This window comes from Culex quinquefasciatus, chromosome 2 (assembly GCF_015732765.1).
Source record: "Culex quinquefasciatus strain JHB chromosome 2, VPISU_Cqui_1.0_pri_paternal, whole genome shotgun sequence".
Lineage (NCBI taxonomy): Eukaryota > Metazoa > Arthropoda > Insecta > Diptera > Culicidae > Culex > Culex quinquefasciatus.
Window position 1 is genome coordinate 223,416,838 of NC_051862.1, and position 19,729 is coordinate 223,436,566.

The 19,729-nt window shown below is 36.5% G+C and overlaps 1 protein-coding gene across 1 annotated transcript; it reads left to right on the forward strand.

Annotated features, from left to right (window-relative positions):
- The first annotated feature begins 3,222 nt into the window (after positions 1 to 3,222).
- LOC6033626 (adapter molecule Crk) lies at positions 3,223 to 12,612 on the forward strand. Its single transcript, XM_038256306.1, has 3 exons — positions 3,223 to 3,577; positions 10,798 to 10,871; positions 10,933 to 12,612. The coding sequence occupies exon 3, from the start codon at positions 10,952 to 10,954 to the stop codon at positions 11,819 to 11,821; it is 870 nt and encodes a 289-aa protein (XP_038112234.1). The 5' UTR covers positions 3,223 to 3,577; positions 10,798 to 10,871; positions 10,933 to 10,951; the 3' UTR covers positions 11,822 to 12,612.
- The last annotated feature ends 7,117 nt before the right edge of the window (positions 12,613 to 19,729 follow it).

Consider the following 19,729-nt stretch of genomic DNA (forward strand, 5'->3'; position numbering starts at 1 on the left):
TTAAAAATATTATTGTTTTTTTTACCATCCATTTTTGGGGTTTTTGGTGTCATATTTGAACTCCTCGATATTTTTGTGTGATTAGATTCTCCGAGGTTAAATTTTTCCGTAGACTTGGAATAATCGAGTCTGTACTTTATAATTTTATTTTAAATTTAATAGTGATTGAATTATGAAATATCGCCCAATATTTGTTGATAAATTTTTACTTCTGAGCAATTCTCTACGAAATCGGTCTTTTTTCTTCAATTTTAATTTTTGTATTTTTTAATCCGACTGAAACTTTTTTGGTGCCTTCGGTATGCCCAAAGAAGCCATTTTGCATCATTAGTTTGTCCATATAATTTTCCATACAAATTTGGCAGCTGTCCATACAAAATGATGTATGAAAATTCAAAAATCTGTATCTTTTGAAGGAATTTTGATCGATTTGGTGTCTTCGGCAAAGTTGTAGGTATGGATACGGACTACACTGGAAAAAATAATACACGGTAAAATTTGGTGATTTTTTATTTAACTTTTATCACTAAAACTTGATTTACAAAAACACTATTTTTAATTTTTTTATTTTTATGTTTTAGAGGACATAAAATGCCAACTTTTCAGAAATTTCCAGGTTGTGCAAAAATCATTGACCGAGTTATGAATTTTTAATCAATACTGATTTTTCAAAAATCGAAATTTTGGTCGTAAAATTTTCAACTTCATTTTCGATGTAAAATCAAATTTGCAATCAAAAAGTACTTTAGTGAAATTTTGATAAAGTGCACCGTTTTCAAGTTATAGCCATATTTAAGTGACTTTTTGAAAATAGTCGCAGTTTTTATTTTTAAAATTAGTGCACATGTTTGCCCAGTTTTGAAAAAATATTTTGAAAAGCTGAGAAAATTCTCTATATTTTGCTTATTCGGACTTTGTTGATACGACCTTTAGTTGCTGAGATATTGCAATGCAAAGGTTTAAAAACAGGAAAATTGATGTTTTCTAAGTTTCACCCAAACAACCCACCATTTTCTATCGTCAATATCTCAGCAACTAATGGTCCGATTTTCAATGTTAATATATGAAACAATTGTGAAATTTTCCGATCTCTTCGAAAAAAATATTTTCAAAATTTTCAAATCAAGACTAACATTTTAAAAGGGCGTAATATTGAATGTTTGGCCTTTTTAAATGTTAGTCTTGATTTGAAAATTTTGAAAATATTTTTTTCGAAAAGATCGGAAAATTTCACAAATGTTTCATATATTATATTGACGATAGAAAATGGTGGGTTGTTTGGGTGAGACTTAGAAATCATCAATTTTCCTGTTTTTAAACCTTTGCATTGCAATATCTCAGCAACTAAAGGTCGTATCAACAAAGTCTGAATAAGCAAAATATAGAGAATTTTCTCAGCTTTTCAAAAATATTTTTTTCAAAACTGGGCAAACATGTGCACTAATTTTAAAAAATGAAAAACTGCGACTATTTTCAAAAAAGTCACTTAAATATGGCTATAACTTGAAAACGGTGCACTTTATCAAAATTTCACTAAAGTACTTTTTGATTGCAAATTTAATTTTACATCGAAAAATGAAGTTGAAAAATTTTTACGACCAAAATTTCGATTTTTTGAAAAAATCAGTATTGATTAAAAATTCATAACTCGGTCAATGATTTTTGCACAACCTGGAAATTTCTGAAAAGTTGGCATTTTATGTCCTCTAAAACATATCAAAAAATAAAAAAATTAAAAATAGTGTTTTTGTAAATCAAGTTTTAGTGACAAAAGTTAAATAAAAAATCACCAAATTTTTTTACCGTGTATTATTTTTTCTAGTGTAGTCCGTATCCATACCTACAACTTTGCCGAAGACACCAAATCGATCAAAAATTCCTTCAAAAGATACAGATTTTTGAATTTTCATACATCATTTTTGTATGGACAGCTGCCAAATTTGTATGGAAAATTATATGGACAAACTAATGATGCAAAATGGCTTCTTTGGGCATACCGAAGGCACCAAAAAAGTTTCAGTCGGATTAAAAAATACAAAAAAAATCGAATGACCGAAATCCTAGAGAACTGCTCTTCTTTATCATAATCATTTGTTTTTCAAACTAGAAATTGAAATATTTTGTTTAAGAAATAGATGGAAACCTTTACAAAATGTTTTATGACACGATATTAACGTTCATGTAATTTCGATATTCATTTTTTTTATAATTGACTTCTCAAACATTCAAATTATAGATTGTTTGAAGTTTAAAACAAATTTATCATCAAATTTCAATTGTAAGGCACTAGCAAATTTATTTATAATAAATAGGGGAACTATACCGTTTTTCAGCCTAACAGCACTTTGATCATGAATTACAGATTTCATAAAGTGTTTTTGACTGTTCCAAAGTAATAAAAAGCTCAAATAAAAGTGAGCAAACAACTCTCCATTGTTGATACATCTGAAAATGTTGATTTATTAGCGGAAAACGGCAAAAGTGATGAGAATTGGTCGAACGGCTTAGAGTGATTAAAATGGGTATATTTCCCCGACTTATTTATATATTTTAATCAAATAAAGCCTTAGGATGTAACAAAAAAAATGGGAGCACAGACGATAAGGTAATTTTTCTATGAATTAATTTTGCAAATTTTTAACAGCAGCATAAATGTAATCATTTTGTGATACTTTTCACCTGAAATTCAAAAATCATGCTTGAAAAAATGAAATCATTATTATTAGTTTTTTTTGCCAAGTACAAAAATACACTCTTCGTTTTAGTATGGAATTCCCGCAAACGCTCGGCTCAGCATGCTGCGCTGCCCTATCAGCATAAATGGCGCACCCCCTTTTCCAATGTTTATGCTGTCCAACCCCTCGACGACGGCTGTCATCGGCGCATATCGCCGCGCGGGCGTTTGACAACCCCTCCAACATAAGCATAGTGCCGCGGTGGGTTTACTGGTGTTTTATTTTTGAGAGAAAAAAAAGTAAATTCGGGTATTTTTCAATTCTTGGCATTGTGCTTTCTAGATGAAGTTAAGCACGATTTGAACAATAAACATTAAAATTTGTTCATTGCAAGTTTTGGTAAATACTGAATTTCAGTTGAATTCTCTAACAAAAGTTAAAAAAAATGCATATTTTTGCAAAGAACTGTTACAATTTATATTTTTCTACAATCTTCTTCAAACACACCGTGCACATCTGTCAAAACGACTGCTGCCAAAGCTTTCATCTTGTATCGCTCCTCGTACTCTCTTGCTAGGTCTGTTCGTCGTCGTCGTCGTCGTCGTCGCGTATCCGCCTCAATTGATTAATATAATTTTTGGTCTTCGCAAAAGCCGCGGTGTGAAAAGTGGTTCCAGATTCCGGATTGTGCATGCAAGTGAGTGTGTTGGGTGTGTGCCACCAGCTGCCGGGGACGAAGCGTGCGGATTGTATTCGTCGGTTGTTGTTCCGACTGGTTCCATTCCGCCTCGAACTCGAATGATGGCGTAACGGGGAATCTGCGCTGGATGCTGCTGCTGCTGCTGGTTTGATATCTTCGGATTATTCTGTCACCTCTACTGGCCAGGGAGCACGGGTTTCACGTAAGTTATCTTCTTCCCAGCCCCGCTGGTCCAACCTTTTTTCCATCTTCGTCCGGAAGAAGACGACGACGACGACGCGTCAACGCCTCTCTTCTCCATCAAAATCGGTGGCAAAAGCACGGGAAAAACAAACAAAATTCTGCCCAGCGGAACATACCAAATTTGTCGTAGTCGATAAGGCTTGGTCGATTTTCGGTTCCGACCAAAGACCATGAGTCAGTTTTGTTGTTGTTGATAATGGCAAGGTGTTTAGTCACATAATCGCTAGCAAGAGCTGGATTGGAAGCATAGTTTTGCGATTACGTTGTAACGTAGAGATAAAAAAAGAAGTATAGTGGGAAAACGAAAAGATTAGAAGCGATATCGAAACAAGTCACCGTGGAGTGAGGTAACTTTGCGGTTTAACAAACGTTGTAAATTTTGTGTTTCTTTTGAAATGGTTTGTTGCAGGCCAAGTGCGAATGATTCTGATGATACCTCTTCAGTTGACGCTCAGGCGAGGAACATCCTGGAAGGAGCGTCACTGACTACGTCCGTAGTCCTGTTAGATCATTTCTTGATCAAGACAGTATAGCTCTGGTTCCTTGCAAGTGTCCTATTTTCTTACCTCCACGTTGGCTTGGTTTTCATGATGACCTAGCTGGTGGCCTGTGGAAACGGATCGTAAACCTTTGACCAGCGAGGGTCAGAGTCGAGACGGCTAGAAGAAAGGGGCGCGACAATGTGGGAAAGGGAAGTAATTTGTGATTGTAGACGGTATTGTTTTGATTCGCAGTATGTTGAGTCAACTGCTGTGGATGTACCTAAAACATCGCACAACGGGGTTTCTCTTCATTCCTTTCATCAACCACCTATCTTCTGTTTATTTTGTTTCACTGATTTTCTAACGCGGCTTCTGTCTACTTCTGTTTACTCCATTTGATTTCGATTTTACTCATTTGATTCTCTTATTTCTCAACGCTTTTCCACTCTATTTTACCAATTGATGCTGCTGTAACAAACTGTCTGTTTTTCCTTAATTTGGCAGCGATGTCAATTTTGTTTATCTTTATTTATCTATTTGAATAATTTTTCATCTGCCCTATAAATTGCATTTTACACAATCTAAGCTTGTTTGTTACCTCTTTTTATTAACTTTTGTTAATTTCATTATCTACTTATTAAATTACTATCTTTCTTTTACTATTGATTCTTAAAATAGTATATTTCTTTCACTGTCCATTGTTTTTTTAATCTTCACCCTTTTCTTCAAACAAATGAGGTTCGAGCCCTTACTCAATTTTTGGAATGATCAAAGAATTAACACAAATATTACTATTGTACTTTTGAAAAACTTTTATAAAATGCTTAGGACCAAAAATTGTAACAAAACACCGCGACAAAAGAAATAGCAACATATAAACACGACTCAACACTAGGAAAGGTTTCAGGAGAAAACAAAACACAGTAAGTAACAATTAGTTTTTGAATTCAAACTAAAAATAAAACAGTTTTTGCTTTAATGGAAATTGATAGGCACACTTTGAATGGTTAGGCGCTTATACTTACATCAAACCCTACGTAATGTACCACCCCCGGCCGAGTTAAAATGCGTAACCGGAAAAGAAGGTGTGCATGCCTGGCACGAACACTCAAAGCGTGTTCTAGCGTGCTGCTCGTACTGACTCAGAGCAAGGGTGAGATGTAGGTGTAAGGGCAGTGCGTGTTCGTCGGGAACCTAGTGCATAAGATCGGTCAAGGCCCGTTCTTACACTGAAAATTGCGAAAAAAAAATGCGAATTGCTTTTGAAATGGTTTGTTACTTTCCTACCTCGGAAATTGTTTAAATGAGCAGCAAAATCAAGCGTGCTCTTTCGCTAGTGAAATCATTCCGCTTACTCTAGCGTGATACGAAGATTAAAATAACTGGACAATGGATTTACATTGATCAAAGTAACTATAATGGTTTTAAAATAACACTCAAAAATATTTTTCACTAACAAAACTCTGAACACGCCTTAATATAAATATTAACATTTTAGTTCAGTGACAGTGAAATGCAACGGAGTCATTCTTAGATACCAAGCGTCTCCATGGAATCTCACTTTTTAGAATGGATCCATGGAGGCGCCTGGTTTTTAGCTTAGCTTAGTTGGATCCATGGAGGCGCCTGGCTTTACAGAATAAAACCTATTAAATATTATGGCTGGGAACTAGAGGTTGGGAAAACTACTTTTTATAGGAGCCGATCATTATTTTTTTGCTTGCTCATTAAATACGCGTCTCTTTCGCTCTTTTTCTAAATTTTGTTGAAATGGCTGTTGTGAAGAATGGTTTGTTTTTTGAATGTTTTTTTATTGAACTTTTATAAATTAAAAGCTAAACCCGAAAAACTTTGTCTTGTCTTTATTTCGTTTCTAGACTTTTTTAGCTTGTTTGGTTATTCAGCCTCCTGTGATCAAAAATTGATTTTACGCTAGATTTTACGTAACTTTTCCCATACAATCTGCAGATTTTCCGGAATCGGTTCCAGAGTGGCCAAAGTTGTCACTTTTAGGCGTAAGAACTTTCCTTGGATTTATACGAACCCAACGCAACAAAGAGCACCTCGATCCGACGCTCCGTATTGATCTGATTCGCGTGCAAACAAAACCGTCGATTTTTTTGTATATATATCTAGAGTTTTTTTTTTTGAATAGGTTCTATAACAAATTAAAGACAATAGTTTATAGGACCTTTAAAAAACATGGTAACATTTTCCAAGCATTTTGAAATGATTAAATTTGTATTCGGGTAATTATTTAATGAATCTTTACGAACAGTTGTTTATCATAAATTAAAACTAAACTAATTCCTAAACTAGAAAATACACCGTGGGACAATTTTGAAAAATATGGCATTGATTTATAACCATTGAAATATTGAAATTACATTTTCAGTGTTAAAATACAAATATCATGCTACAATTTGTTGGAATTTCATTAAACTTTAAAATAGTCACAAACTTAAATTAATTCCATCTTGGAACAGTTCTTTCAAAAGACCAGAGTTTAAAAAAATTGCGTCTCTTTTTTTTTGAGAGCCTTGGTTCATTTGCTCTTTTTTTTATTACCTCTACTGTGATGTTATTCAGTGATTTTTTTAATTGATGGTTATGTTCAAACTCTTTTTTGATAAACTGAGTGAAAATAGTTGATTTCGTCATTTTTTTTTTGAAAATGTGTTATAAAACGTTCTTGTTTTGAAATTTATTTAAAAGTTATAATGCACTGAGTCTAAAACATAGTTTGCACTGGAAAACTTTGTCATTCGAATGTATAACCTTTCCTTAACGAATTTGAGTCACTACCATCTGATTCAAATTAGAGAGACAACTTTTGGGAAATATTTTCTCAAAGATTTTTCATAAACTGCAAATTATTTAAAATTAAAAAAAACGCCCTTCGTATAATGTTTATAACTCCTTTTATTTATTATTAGAAGAAAAAAGATTTAATAATATTTTAAGCTTGTCGGCCGCCATCGCGCAGGGGAGCGTGAGCGCAGATGGAATCGACAAAAAGTATCTACATCCCGGATACGTTCCGAGATCACCAGTGCGAACCCGTTCCGGTACTTCCGGTGCCACGACCAGTGGCACATCAACATCCGCCAACATCCCCATCAGGAACGAGTTCCAAATGCTGAGTGACGACGAAGAAAACAACAACACCGACGGTAGCAGCACTACCGACGACGACGACGATGACGGGCGTGCACGGAAGAAAGTGCCGACGCCAAAAAAGAACAATTCTCCAAAGGAACGTAGACCACCTCCAATTTTTGTTTTGGACACGTTGGCGGATATTGTCTGAAAATCGGTAAGTCGTCAGTGCAAGTTTACACATTTGACGAAAAGAACTTCGACCTGGTTGTGGAGAAATTGAAGCGTCAAAACTTCAAGTTTTACACATTCGACCCCGTGCAGAAGACTGCCGTTAAGGTCGTTTTGCAGGGGTACCAAGACCGCCCGATCTCCGACCTCAAGAAGGACCTCTCGGGTGCTGGAATAACGCCGCGTGACATAAAAGTGCTCTCGCGGAAGACTACAGTCACAGGTACACACACACTGTACCTGTTGTACTTCGACCGCGGCACCGTCAAAATTCAAGACCTGCGGCGAACTAAGGCGTTGGACGGGTTTTGGGTAAACTGGCGGTTCTACTCAAAGAACCCGTCGGACGCAGCACAATGCCACCGTTGCCAGAAATTCGGCCACGGCTCGCGGAACTGCAACCTCCCGCCCCGCTGTGTGAAGTGCGGTGAATCACACCTCTCTGAGGCGTGTGCACTGCCGTGCAAAGCGGACTTGGGGGACAAGGCAGAGCAAACGAAGGCGCGCATCAAGTGCGCCAACTGCGGAGGTAACCATACCAGCAACTACCGTGGATGCAGCGCACGGAAAAACTACCTCGAGGAGCAGGAAAAGAGGAAGAAGAAAGCAGCAGCGTCCCACCCTCCTCAGCGAAGTACGAGCGAAACCGTGCCGGCAGCTGGTCATCGTACGGTTCCAGCGGACAACTCAGCGTTCCCTCCTGGATGGGGGCGATCGTTCGCCAGCGTGGTCGCTGCCGGCAGTGGCAATACGGCCCAGCAAGAAGTTACCGGAGAAGATCTCTTTACCCTGCCAGAGTTCTTTGCTCTCGCAGGGGGGAGATGATGACGCGGTTTCGGACCTGCCGTAACAAGGCGGAACAATTCCTGGCCCTTGGGGAGCTGATGATCAAGCACATCTATAAAGGATAAAAAACTGTGATCTAGTTTTAAGCTTTTTCTATTTCTATCCCCTTTCCCTTGCAATTTTAGTAAGTTTTTTTTATTTTTTTCTTACTCTTGGTGATACCTTTATTTACAAGCAATAATTGTTCCAAAATGGATTATGATGTAACACACAGCTGTAAGGAACTCCAAAACTCTGTTATGTACCTCAAAAGAACTTATTGTATCTTGATTATTCACCAATAAAGCCGAATTGAATTGAATTGAATATTTTAAGCTTGTATTTTTATTTTGTTTTATTCTTTGAACCTAAAATCATTTTATTGTAAGCTTATCAAAAATCTTGGAAAGTTGGTATTTTCTGTTTTCTAATTTTTATATGACAACAATGTTTAAAAAATATCCGAAATAAAAAAAACAAATTTGCTGGAATTTCTGACAAAGTTCGCACTTTTAAGCAGTTTGCCTGCATTTGTTTGCAGAAACTTCAGTCTGTATACATTTTGAGTTGTTTGCAAGTTTGCTGCAGTTTGTTTGTCATAGTCGAATATCTGCTTTAGTTCACAGAAGTTGTTGATTTGAGTTGGACAAACGATCCTGCAAGTTTCATGAAGATCGGAAGTGATCCGGATTTTGATATGGCATGGAAACTGTATATTATTGTAATATTGCAGGTTCGCCTAAATCCGCAAAAAAACGGTAAAAAATAGAAATTGAGGATTTTTGGTTAAAAAATCGGGAATCCCAACTTTTTAATAATGTTGCAATATTTTGTACAATTTAAAATTTAAATTTTATTTGAATTAAATCTTCTTCAGCATATGACAATAAATGTAAAATGTTTTCCACTATTTAATCTATTTTAAAATTAAGAGGCTGATTAAGGGTGCACCGCAACGAAGGAAGTTGTTGTCTTCTTATTCCAAAATTGTCAAACTTACGGATCCAATTCTGCAACAACAGAATTGTAAAATTAGTCAAACTTTTAAATTACTTTGTGGACAATACTTTATTGGATGAATAAAAAAAAAAATGGTAGTACCGGTAGTTTTCAAGATACTAAAATATCTGTAATAAAAATCTGGGTGCAAAAGCTCTGGTTGATGTGCACCGTTAAGAAATTAGTTATCCTAATAAATATTGAATTATTTGATGGCATGCATTTCGCAAAAAATTTCATAACATGTTGAGGAATCAAAAGATTTTTATTTATTTTTGACTAAGTTTATCAAATAAAAGTTAATTTTTAACTTTAAACAACCACAAAGCTGATGAAACTCCAATTTAAAAAAAGAACTTAATTTCAACGGTCATGACCAGTGTGAAAAAAACGATTTCAATATCTTTTTGGCAGTTTTTTGGGTAAATATGTTTAAATGTTTAACTCAATTCATTAAGTCATTTACCTTGGATTACCTTGGAAATATTGTGAAAATGGCTTAACACAATTTACAAAAAAATTATGTTTAGCAAATTTCAAAATAAACATTAAAGTCATATTGTTGTTTTAACTTTCAGTTATTTTGTGACAACTGATTGTTTATAGTTTCGCTATGAATCAAATCAACGAGAATTAATTAGAATTTGATTAGATTTTTTTTTGGTGATTGATATGAACTTTTTTTATAAAAGGTTTTGAGTTTTAATCATTCTTTTGGTAATAAATTCCTATTATTTGGAGTTCTGGTAAAGTCGGTAATTTGAAAATGGGATTTTAGTGATCACCCGGAATATAATTGATTATAACTTCCGGAGTTTTTTAAAGGTCGCAAATTTTTGCATTGTTTTTTTTGTGGGTTTTTGAGTACCTCTGACTCAAGGCGGTTTAAAAAATACTAAACAAGCAAAACATTTTTTTTGTTTATTGCACCTTATCAAAACTATAGACTTGAACTATAGACAAACCTTGTCACGCGCTTGATATTTGTAGTGTGATAAGACTTTTTTTTATTAATTTAATTTTCCGGTGAAAATAAATCGTAATACTGCAGATAAAAATGTTCAATCCACTTTTACCAGACTTAGTGAATTTCAATCTCACCCCACGCTACGATACCGAACAGATGCGAAGAGGTAGACCTGCCGGAGAGTGATTAGAGGTCATCCTCGCTTCATTCACGGAGTTCGCATTCTACGGTATACGGCTACCTAACAAAGTTCATACCCGAGCTGGGGTTATTTATCTCTTCTACCTATACTGTATAAGAGCAAAGTTGGAGGTATGAGGTGGTACGCGGGGATGAAAACGAAAAGTGTGTGACGATTGCACTTTACACTTTTATCAGAACGTCGTTCTGTCGTCATCGCGACTTTTGCTGATGCATTGAGTCTCTCGTTCAGCATATGACGTTGGCAGAGTCGGAGTCTGCCTGTTTATATGTATAATGCCCTAATTAGGTTTTATCGAGCAAGAGAAATTATAATGCACATTGTTGTTGCCGCCTACCACTAATGAGTTCGTTTCATGTCTTTCCTCTTTGCAGATTTACTGGAGCATCTTTTATTTTCGGAGGGTGAGGGCATATTCTGACTATTGTTGGACTCGTTAAAGTGTAAGGTAAGTGAAATTGTTGTTATAGAATAACAAAACAAGTTGATGAAATTTGGTTTCTTTTTAGTGGTAAGAACGAGTTCAGGATGTCCACCTTCGACGTGTACGATCGGGCAGCCTGGTACTTTGGGTCGATGAACCGCCAGGACGCGACAGATTTGCTGATGAACGAGCGCGAAAGTGGGGTGTTTCTGGTCCGGGACAGCACGACCATCGTCGGCGATTACGTGCTGTGTGTGCGCGAGGACTCGAAAGTTAGCCATTACATTATCAACAAACTTCCGTCGGACGACGGGTGTTTCGTGTTCCGGATCGGGGACCAGACGTTTGCCGATTTGCCAGATTTGCTGACGTTCTACAAGTTGCACTATTTGGACACGACGCCGCTGCGGAGACCGGCGATTCGGCGCTGCGAGAAAGTGATAGGAAAGTTCGACTTTGAGGGCAGCGATCCGGACGATTTGCCCTTTAAGAAGGGTGAAATACTGGAGATTCTCAACAAGGACGAAGAGCAGTGGTGGACGGCGAGGAATGGACGCGGCCAGGCGGGTCAGATTCCGGTACCGTACGTGACCCGGTACGAGGACAACATCCTGGACAGGCCACCAAATGCGACGGGAGGAGGAGGAGGAGGTGGTGGTGGAGCCGGTCCAAATGTTCACCATCATGCGCCACCCTCCGGAATGCACAACCACCATCACCAGTCGGAGAATTCGAACATTTTCCGGTCAAACCTGAACCGACAGCTGCCGGCGCTGGCCCGGGTCAAGCAGGAGCGCGTTCCGAACGCGTACGACGAGACGGCGCTTAAGCTGAACGTGGGCGACGTCATCAAGGTCATCAAGACGAACATCAACGGTCAGTGGGAGGGCGAACTGCGCGGCAAGGTAGGTCACTTTCCCTTCACCCACGTGGAGTTTATCGACGACGATGTCCACGGATGGAGCGGACACTAGGCGCGGGAGGGCGTGTTAGGATTCTTTTTTGTTTTCTTCTTTGTGTAGTTTTTTCTCTTTTCTTTTCACATTGAGTGAGGAATTTATTTAATTGTACAGATTATTTTATATGCGTATCGTGTAGGATGTATGTTTCAAGTCATTTATATTTTATGTTTAATGTTTAGTAAGTGAGAACAATAGGCAGCCGATGTAAACGCGGGGGCAGGTGTATAGAAAGAGTTAAGATATATAAAAAAAAAACAGAAACCATTCTAAACTGACAAGATTGTGAAACACCCAAATTATTATATTATAATAATGGATAAAACTACAAAATATATATATTTATCAGTCGCGCCAAACACACAAGGTTAAACAGCCGCCAAAAACAACGATTCCATCAAATGAAGGTATAAATTTACTCGGCATCCGGACGGACAGTGGTAGCGTTAACAAGTCAGACAAGTCATACTTCGCGTGAATATTAGCTTAAAAGTGTCTTACCGATCGGTTTGGGTTTAATCCGGGAGTCGTCGGTTAGGGTTTTGTGGGCACAAATCAATAAAACAACTTTTTTTGTATTAAATTCAGTTTCGTGGAATTGATCAAAGTAAGCCAACAAAAATTATAATCATATTTTGAAGTCTATCAAGCCGCAGTAGGCAGCAAAAAAAAAACTCGAAAGAGCACTTTAATGAGCACTCACTGGGGGAAATGGCCGGCAGTTAAGTTGTGGGACTGACAAAATCTCGATATGTGTGCGAAGCTTGATTATACTTCAAATGTTCAAACATGTCAATAAAATAAAATTCAAAAGTATAAAAAATCAAAGTTAGGAATTCAAACAATCATATTCAAAAAAAAAAAAAAATATAAAATTTAAGAATTTTGTTAAATAAGAAAAAAAAATAAAAAAAATCTATTTAAAACTTCTAAATTTAAAATATAAATTCAAAAAATGAGGTCGGTGCGACGGAAGACATGATCAGGCAAATCTCGTCTCGAAATATGCCACCGGGACCTTCTGGAATCAAACCCAGGCCGACTGGGTGAGAGGCAACCACGCATAAATGGTTGATTTTTTGTAAAATTCCGTACTGCAAAGTTTTTTTCAACGAAAAAAAAGACGGAAATAACTTGGGAATAACATTTTTTGATATTTGAAAATACCAGGCCAATAATTTTTTTTGTTATTTATAACAAGATTTGTTATTCGTCGTTATGATTTTTTTGTTATTGAATCGTTATTGTAATAACAGGCTAATAACATTTTTGGTTATTCTTCGTCCAAATCTTTGTTATTATTTTTTGTTATTTTAACAACTAATCCGATCATCCTAATAACAGTTGGAATTATTTTTCCATAACAAAAAATGTTATTTCAAAGTTGTTTTGACTTTCACACAATATCAGACCAATAACAAATTTTGTTATGATAACAAAAACTGTAATTAAACCCGTATGCAAAAATGGATTTTTCAAGAAGATTCCATAACACTTTCTGTTATTTTAACAGTATTTGTTATTGAAATGACATGAATTTTGTTATTAACGTCTGCCCGGGGATCGGCAATCTGGTTGTCCGTGCTCACGTACTCCAACTTGTTCCAGGGAATCTCGGATGTACTGGTGCCGGATGTCGATGTACTTTGTGCGGGGGTTATAGCCACAGGTCGTCGACGTAGATGGCCACGATCAGGATGTTGCCATCGTTCTTGCTGAGGTAGACGCACGGATCGTACTTCGTTGGGGCTAGTCTGAACTTCTTCAAAGCTGCGTCCAGCTTATGGTTACAGACTCTACTCAATTGTTTGAGCTCGTACAGCGGCTTGTTCAGCTTGCAGGACAGCATGTTTTGTTTTCCGACGTAGATTTTTTCGTCGAGGTTTCCTTGGAGGATAGCAGTCACGGCGTCCACTTGATCCATTTGGTCGTGCTTCGCGGCCAGGGCAAACAGTTACCACAGCGAACTATCGAACGCCCGGGAGTAAGTTTCGTCGAAGTCTACCCGCTTTCGCTGCGAGTAGCCTTTCATGACCAGCTGCGCCTGTCCCTCGGCAGCTCGGCGAGCGTCCGCGTGGCGTTGTCGACCAGGACTTAGAACTCCTCTTGCATGGCCCGTTTCTAGCAAACACGGCCGGCGTAACAAAGTGCTGTCACAAACTTAAACTTGGTCCTGGATCTTTTTCCGGATCTTCTAGATCCGGCAACTGTTTTGTATGGTTTGACGTTTTCGGTGGGACAAATGAAAACAAATCACTGTGTGCGTCAGCCAATGAAAATACGCCAAATGCTTACTTTGATCGATTCAACTTGATGCTGCATTCTTTAGATGAGCTACCATGCGTCTCCATCGAAATGTTTGCTACCAACTGTTTCAATGGAGACGCGTGGTGATTCGACATTTGTAATGCATTTTAGTTTCTTGTAATCTTTTAAGAAAGGGTTTCCAAATTCCACAGCCAAAACAAACAAATAAGTAAACTAACCGAAACAAAAACAAATCGAAGCAATGGGTCCATGTAGGTGAATGTAAAATCTTCGCAAACCCGCTAGACATTTCGCAGCTTTTCTCCCAAAATACAAAAAAATATATATCGGCGATATCTCACAACCCTTCAGTTACGCGACTATTTTTGGAGTTTTTTTTTAACCTACATCGTAACGATTGTAGAAACAGCGACATACAACAACAGAGTAAATAATATTTAAATAATCCAGGGAACTTCTGCAAGCGGAAGCAAGTGTGTGTATAAATGAAAGGTACAGGATATATATTTTTTAACTCAGATTTTTTGCCCCTCACGTTTGACGAACGTGTGTTTTCCCCAAACTTAGGTGAAAGGTCCTAAAAACAAAGATGGAAGTATATTTTTGTTTCGTGCGTTCAAATCAATTATATATTTTTGTGTACATTTTCCAAACTGATGTTAGTTAGAGTTTTGTAACAACTTGTAACACTCTTATAACCGTAATAAAATGAGAAAAAAACACTCGATAAAACCCCACGTTTGCCAATGAAAAGAACTACTGAACAACTACTAACGTTGACGCAAAGAAAAGGTAACAATTATGAATGTGCAATAAACAGAAAAAAAATCATGCGAAACCCACGACACAACCAATAACTAATAAAACTGCAAATACAAACAAGCAAGAAGAATAAATGAAGTAGAGTGTAAGTTTTGTGCAAAGGCTGATTCGATCTGTATGATGAAATTAACTAAAAAAAACTTTAATTTAAACAAGCGCGTTAAATTTATCCTTCAAAACAAGCAAAATAAAAACTCTGGAGGCGCCAGGCGAAAACCATACGAAACAAACAATCACAAACACACCAGAGAGATTCAAAATAGCGTTGTCGTTCACATGTTGGAAACAATTAAAACTAACAAAAATCGAGATAATATAAAAAAATGGAGAAACATACTCTGTCAATAGTGTAGCGAAACAAACATTCAGGAAAATAAAATCAGTAATAAGATGAAGAAGAAAAAACCGATATATTTGTAGCTTGTAGCGTCTTTTTTAGTTTATGCTCCACGTATAAAATTATTGCTCGATATATAGAAGCTTTATTTAAGAAGAAAGTCCCAGAATCGGAGTAAAGAGAGCAAGTAATATCAGAGCTGTTCGACACAGTGAACGCGGACAATGTGGAATAGATTAGTCAGTAATGTGAAGTATAGCAAAGGAGAAGAAAAAATAGGGAGAGAGGTGAAAATTTATTCAATCTTCGTGTTTGTATAAAAAGAAAATTCCAGTTTATGAAAAAAGAAAAAAAAACAATGAAATCCTTCAAAAATTAAGGAGCGTTTGCGACAAGCAGTAGAAGATAGTCTGAAAAAAAAAAAACAGTGAAGAAGCAGAGAAAACCTTCAAAATCCTGTTTGTATCCGACGACACACTGTATTTGAGTGAGGGTACTATCGAGAAATAAAGTCTTTAATCAAATTGCTTGGAAAGAAACTAAACTGTTTAAGCTTGTGTTGTTTTGAAAGAAATCATTCCTTTAACCTTGTTGTTTTTCCACAACTTTTCTCGATCTTTTTTTAATCAGGATTGATTTTAACATTTTGAAAATATTTTTTTTTCAGGAAATCACAAATTTTTACTGAAATTTCGTTCATTTCAACATTTCTGAGCATTTCTTTTAAAAAATAGCATTTTTTTGAAAATGTATTCTTTGTTCGGCAAAATTTTGTGTGTACTTTTTCTATTGAATTTTGGTAGCACTATCATGACAATGGATTTTCTGACTGAGTTGACCTTTTGGGTTTCCGGTATAAGGCATTCCAGGCCCAGCGAAAAAATAATAATTTAACCCAAAAATAACGAACTCCTCGTTACAGTTTCCTGATGCAAACAATGAACGAGCTCGAGCTGTTACAGCGCTGCGAAATATGTTGGCTGACATATCGGGCGGTCATTCAAAAAATCCAGCTAGAAGTCGCCTGACAAAAATCTTTTGCTAGAAAGAGATAGCAAATCTGATGCAACCCAGCTGCCATGTAAACATACTTTGAATGTGTTGGTAAATTTCTTACTAGAAAGCCTTATTGCCAAGGAAATTTAAAAAAATATAAACATTACAAAAATTTACCCCTTTTTTCATAGGGATTATCACAGAATAAAATAATCACGCAAAATATCCTTTTTTTTAAAAAGATCTATTTTTGGATATGTTTAAAATGACAAAAATGCTATCTTCTAAGCTGTAGTACAAGTTGGCCTAAATTCATTTGACAGTGTTGCCAATTTTTCAAATAAGCATGATTTTCGAAAACTGTAAAAAAATTAAAAAACGACTTATATGTAAAATAAAATTTTCAGTCGAATAGTACTTAACAGAAATTTCGATATTATGCACCATTTTCATGGTATAGTTACTAAACACTTTTTTTTGTGTTTAGCAAGTGATTTTTTCTAACTTGTGGAAGTCAAGAACAAGCTTGACCTTCTCTCTCCTCCCTCTTCGAAATGATCAGATAATTTTATATAAATTTGCTTCAAAACATTTAAGATTGCACCAATGGTTGCCAAAAATGAGGGTTTCTCTACATCACCAAGTTAGCAACGAAACTTTGCTGATGGGTTCGACTTGTCAAAAGATGCCATTTTGCTTCATAAGTTATTCGGAAGTTTACCAACTTTTGCTTAGCAAAATCCGTACACTGGGTAATTTGACCCCATGGCATAACAAACCTTTTTTAAAAATCAAATTTTGCTCATAATTTGATTCAAATTCCCATGTAAACCTTCGGATAATCGAACTTCGGATAATTGAAACAGTGGATATCAACGCTTCGGATAATCGAGTCTGGACTGTTTCGTTTTTTTTAACTTAAAAAAAATATTTCATGAAGGAAAAAGTCCCAGGAAAACAATATTTTTGGAAGGCTGAAATCATTTCCTAAAAATATTTTCATTTTCAGACTTGGTTGATCAAACAAATGGCTACTGAGATATTAAAATAATTGCAATTCTTCCCGAAATTCGGAAATGGATTTTGTTTGTATGTTTTTTTTATTTATCTCAATTTTTTGTGAGTCTATGACCAGTATGACCAAATAAGCAAAGTGTCATTCGTTCACGTCTAGAAGTTTCCGAAACAATTTTGCAGCTGTCCAAACGGGACGTAAATATTCCATAATCTGCATCTTTCAAAGGATTTTTTTGATCGACTTGATTTGATGCATTCGGCAATGTTTTAGGACTAGAAAAAAAGTTACACGAAAAAGGGGAATTTTCAATAAACTTTTTTTCACGAAATTCAAAATTCGATTTTTTTTTTTTTTTTGCAGGCCAAGTGCGAATGATTCTGATGATACCTCTTCAGTTGACGCTCAGGCGAGGAACATCCTGGAAGGAGCGTCACTGACTACGTCCGTAGTCCTGTTAGATCATTTCTTGATCAAGACAGTATAGCTCTGGTTCCTTGCAAGTGTCCTATTTTCTTACCTCCACGTTGGCTTGGTTTTCATGATGACCTAGCTGGTGGCCTGTGGAAACGGATCGTAAACCTTTGACCACCGCGGGTCAAAGTCGAGACGGCTAAAAGAAAGGGGCGCGACAATGTGGGAAAGGGAAGTAATTTGTGATTGTAGACGGTATTGTTTTGATTCGCAGTATGTTGAGTCAACTGCTGTGGATGTACCTGAAACATCGCACAACGGGGTTTCTCTTCATTCCTTTCATCTACCACCTATCTTCTGTTTATTTTGTTTCACTGATTTTCTAACGCGGCTTCTGTTTACTTCTGTTTACTCCATTTGATTTCGATTTTACTCATTTGATTCTCTTGTTTCTCAACGCTTTTCCACTCTATTTTACCAATTGATGCTGCTGTAACAAACTGTCTGTTTTTCCTTAATTTGGCAGCGATGTCAATTTTGCTTATCTTTATTTATCTATTAGAATAATTTTTCATCTGCCCTATAAATTGCACTTAACACAATCTAAGCTTGTTTGTTACCTCTTTTTATTAACTATTGTTAATTTCATTATGTACTTAATAAATTACTATCTTTCTTTTACAATTGATTCTTAAAATAGTATATTTCTTTCACTGTCCATTGTTTTCAATCTTCACCCTTTTCTTCAAACAAATGAGGTTCGAGCCCTTACTCAATTTTTGGAATGATCAAAGAATTAACACAAATATTACTATTGTACATTTGAAAATCTTTTATAAAATGCTTAAGACCAAAAATTGTAACAAAACACCGCGACAAAAGAAATAGCAACATATAAACACGACTCAACACTAGGAAAGATTTCAGGAGAAAACAAAACACAGTAAATAACAATTAGTTTTTGAATTCAAACTAAAAATAAAACAGTTTTTGCTTTAATGAAAGTTGATAGGCACACTTTAAACGGTTAGGCGCTTATACTTACATCAAACCCTACGTAATGTACCACCCCCGGCCGAGTTAAAATGCGTAACCGGAAAAGAAGGTGTGCATGCCTGGCACGAACACTCAAAGCGTGTTCTAGCGTGCTGCTCGTACTGACTCAGAGCAAGGGTGAGATGTAGGTGTAAGGGCAGTGCGTGTTCGTCGGGAACCTAGTGCATAAGATCGGTCAAGGCCCGTTCTTACACTGAAAATTGCGAATTGCGAAATTCAAAATTCGATTTTTTATTCGAAATAAATACGGCCAAAAATGGATCACTTGTGTGGTGATTTTCGGGACGCGCTGTTCTGTTTTTTAACCTTCTTCTTTTTTTCATTGTTTTTTTCCATTGCGGTCGTTGCCGATACATTTTTTTGAGTTGTTCTTTTTTATAGTTTTCCATAAAAACGCACCTATTTTTTTGAGTCTAGCAAGTCGTAATGCTGGATTAAGTCCTTTCTATATCATCGATAATTGGAAGGCAAGCCGTCGAATATTTTTTCAGGCTTATGATATAAAATCGTTTTAATAAATGAAGCCCTTCCTACATTACCGTTGATCGGAAGGCACGCCGACGGAGAATTTCTGGAGAATTGCTATCATACTATATTAATCAGCAATTCCCCACGAAAACAGCATAGAAAAAAACAAAAGTGCTCGGATCGGGCTCAAAATTTTCGTAATTAAAAGACGCAACTTTTGGTGCCCAGACATGTGTAGGTCATCGCTGAAATTTTAAAGTTATCGCAGTTTTAGTGAAAAAAGTTGATTTTTGGCCGATTTCGTCATTTTTCGGTTTTTGCGCGTGGCGCGTCAAAAAACACGGATTTTATTTTCAAAAAATCATATCCGGAATCCTGTTAATGAACTGCTCCTCCCATTTTTAGTATGTTATGTAAAAATGTCCGGGAAATCCGATAAAAATATTTCCAGACATAGGCTCTTTGGTCCAGACACCGTCAAAACGGCATTTTAATGTTTCATACGCCCTTTTCATATGTTAGGCCAGATTGTTGAAACTTTTTACTA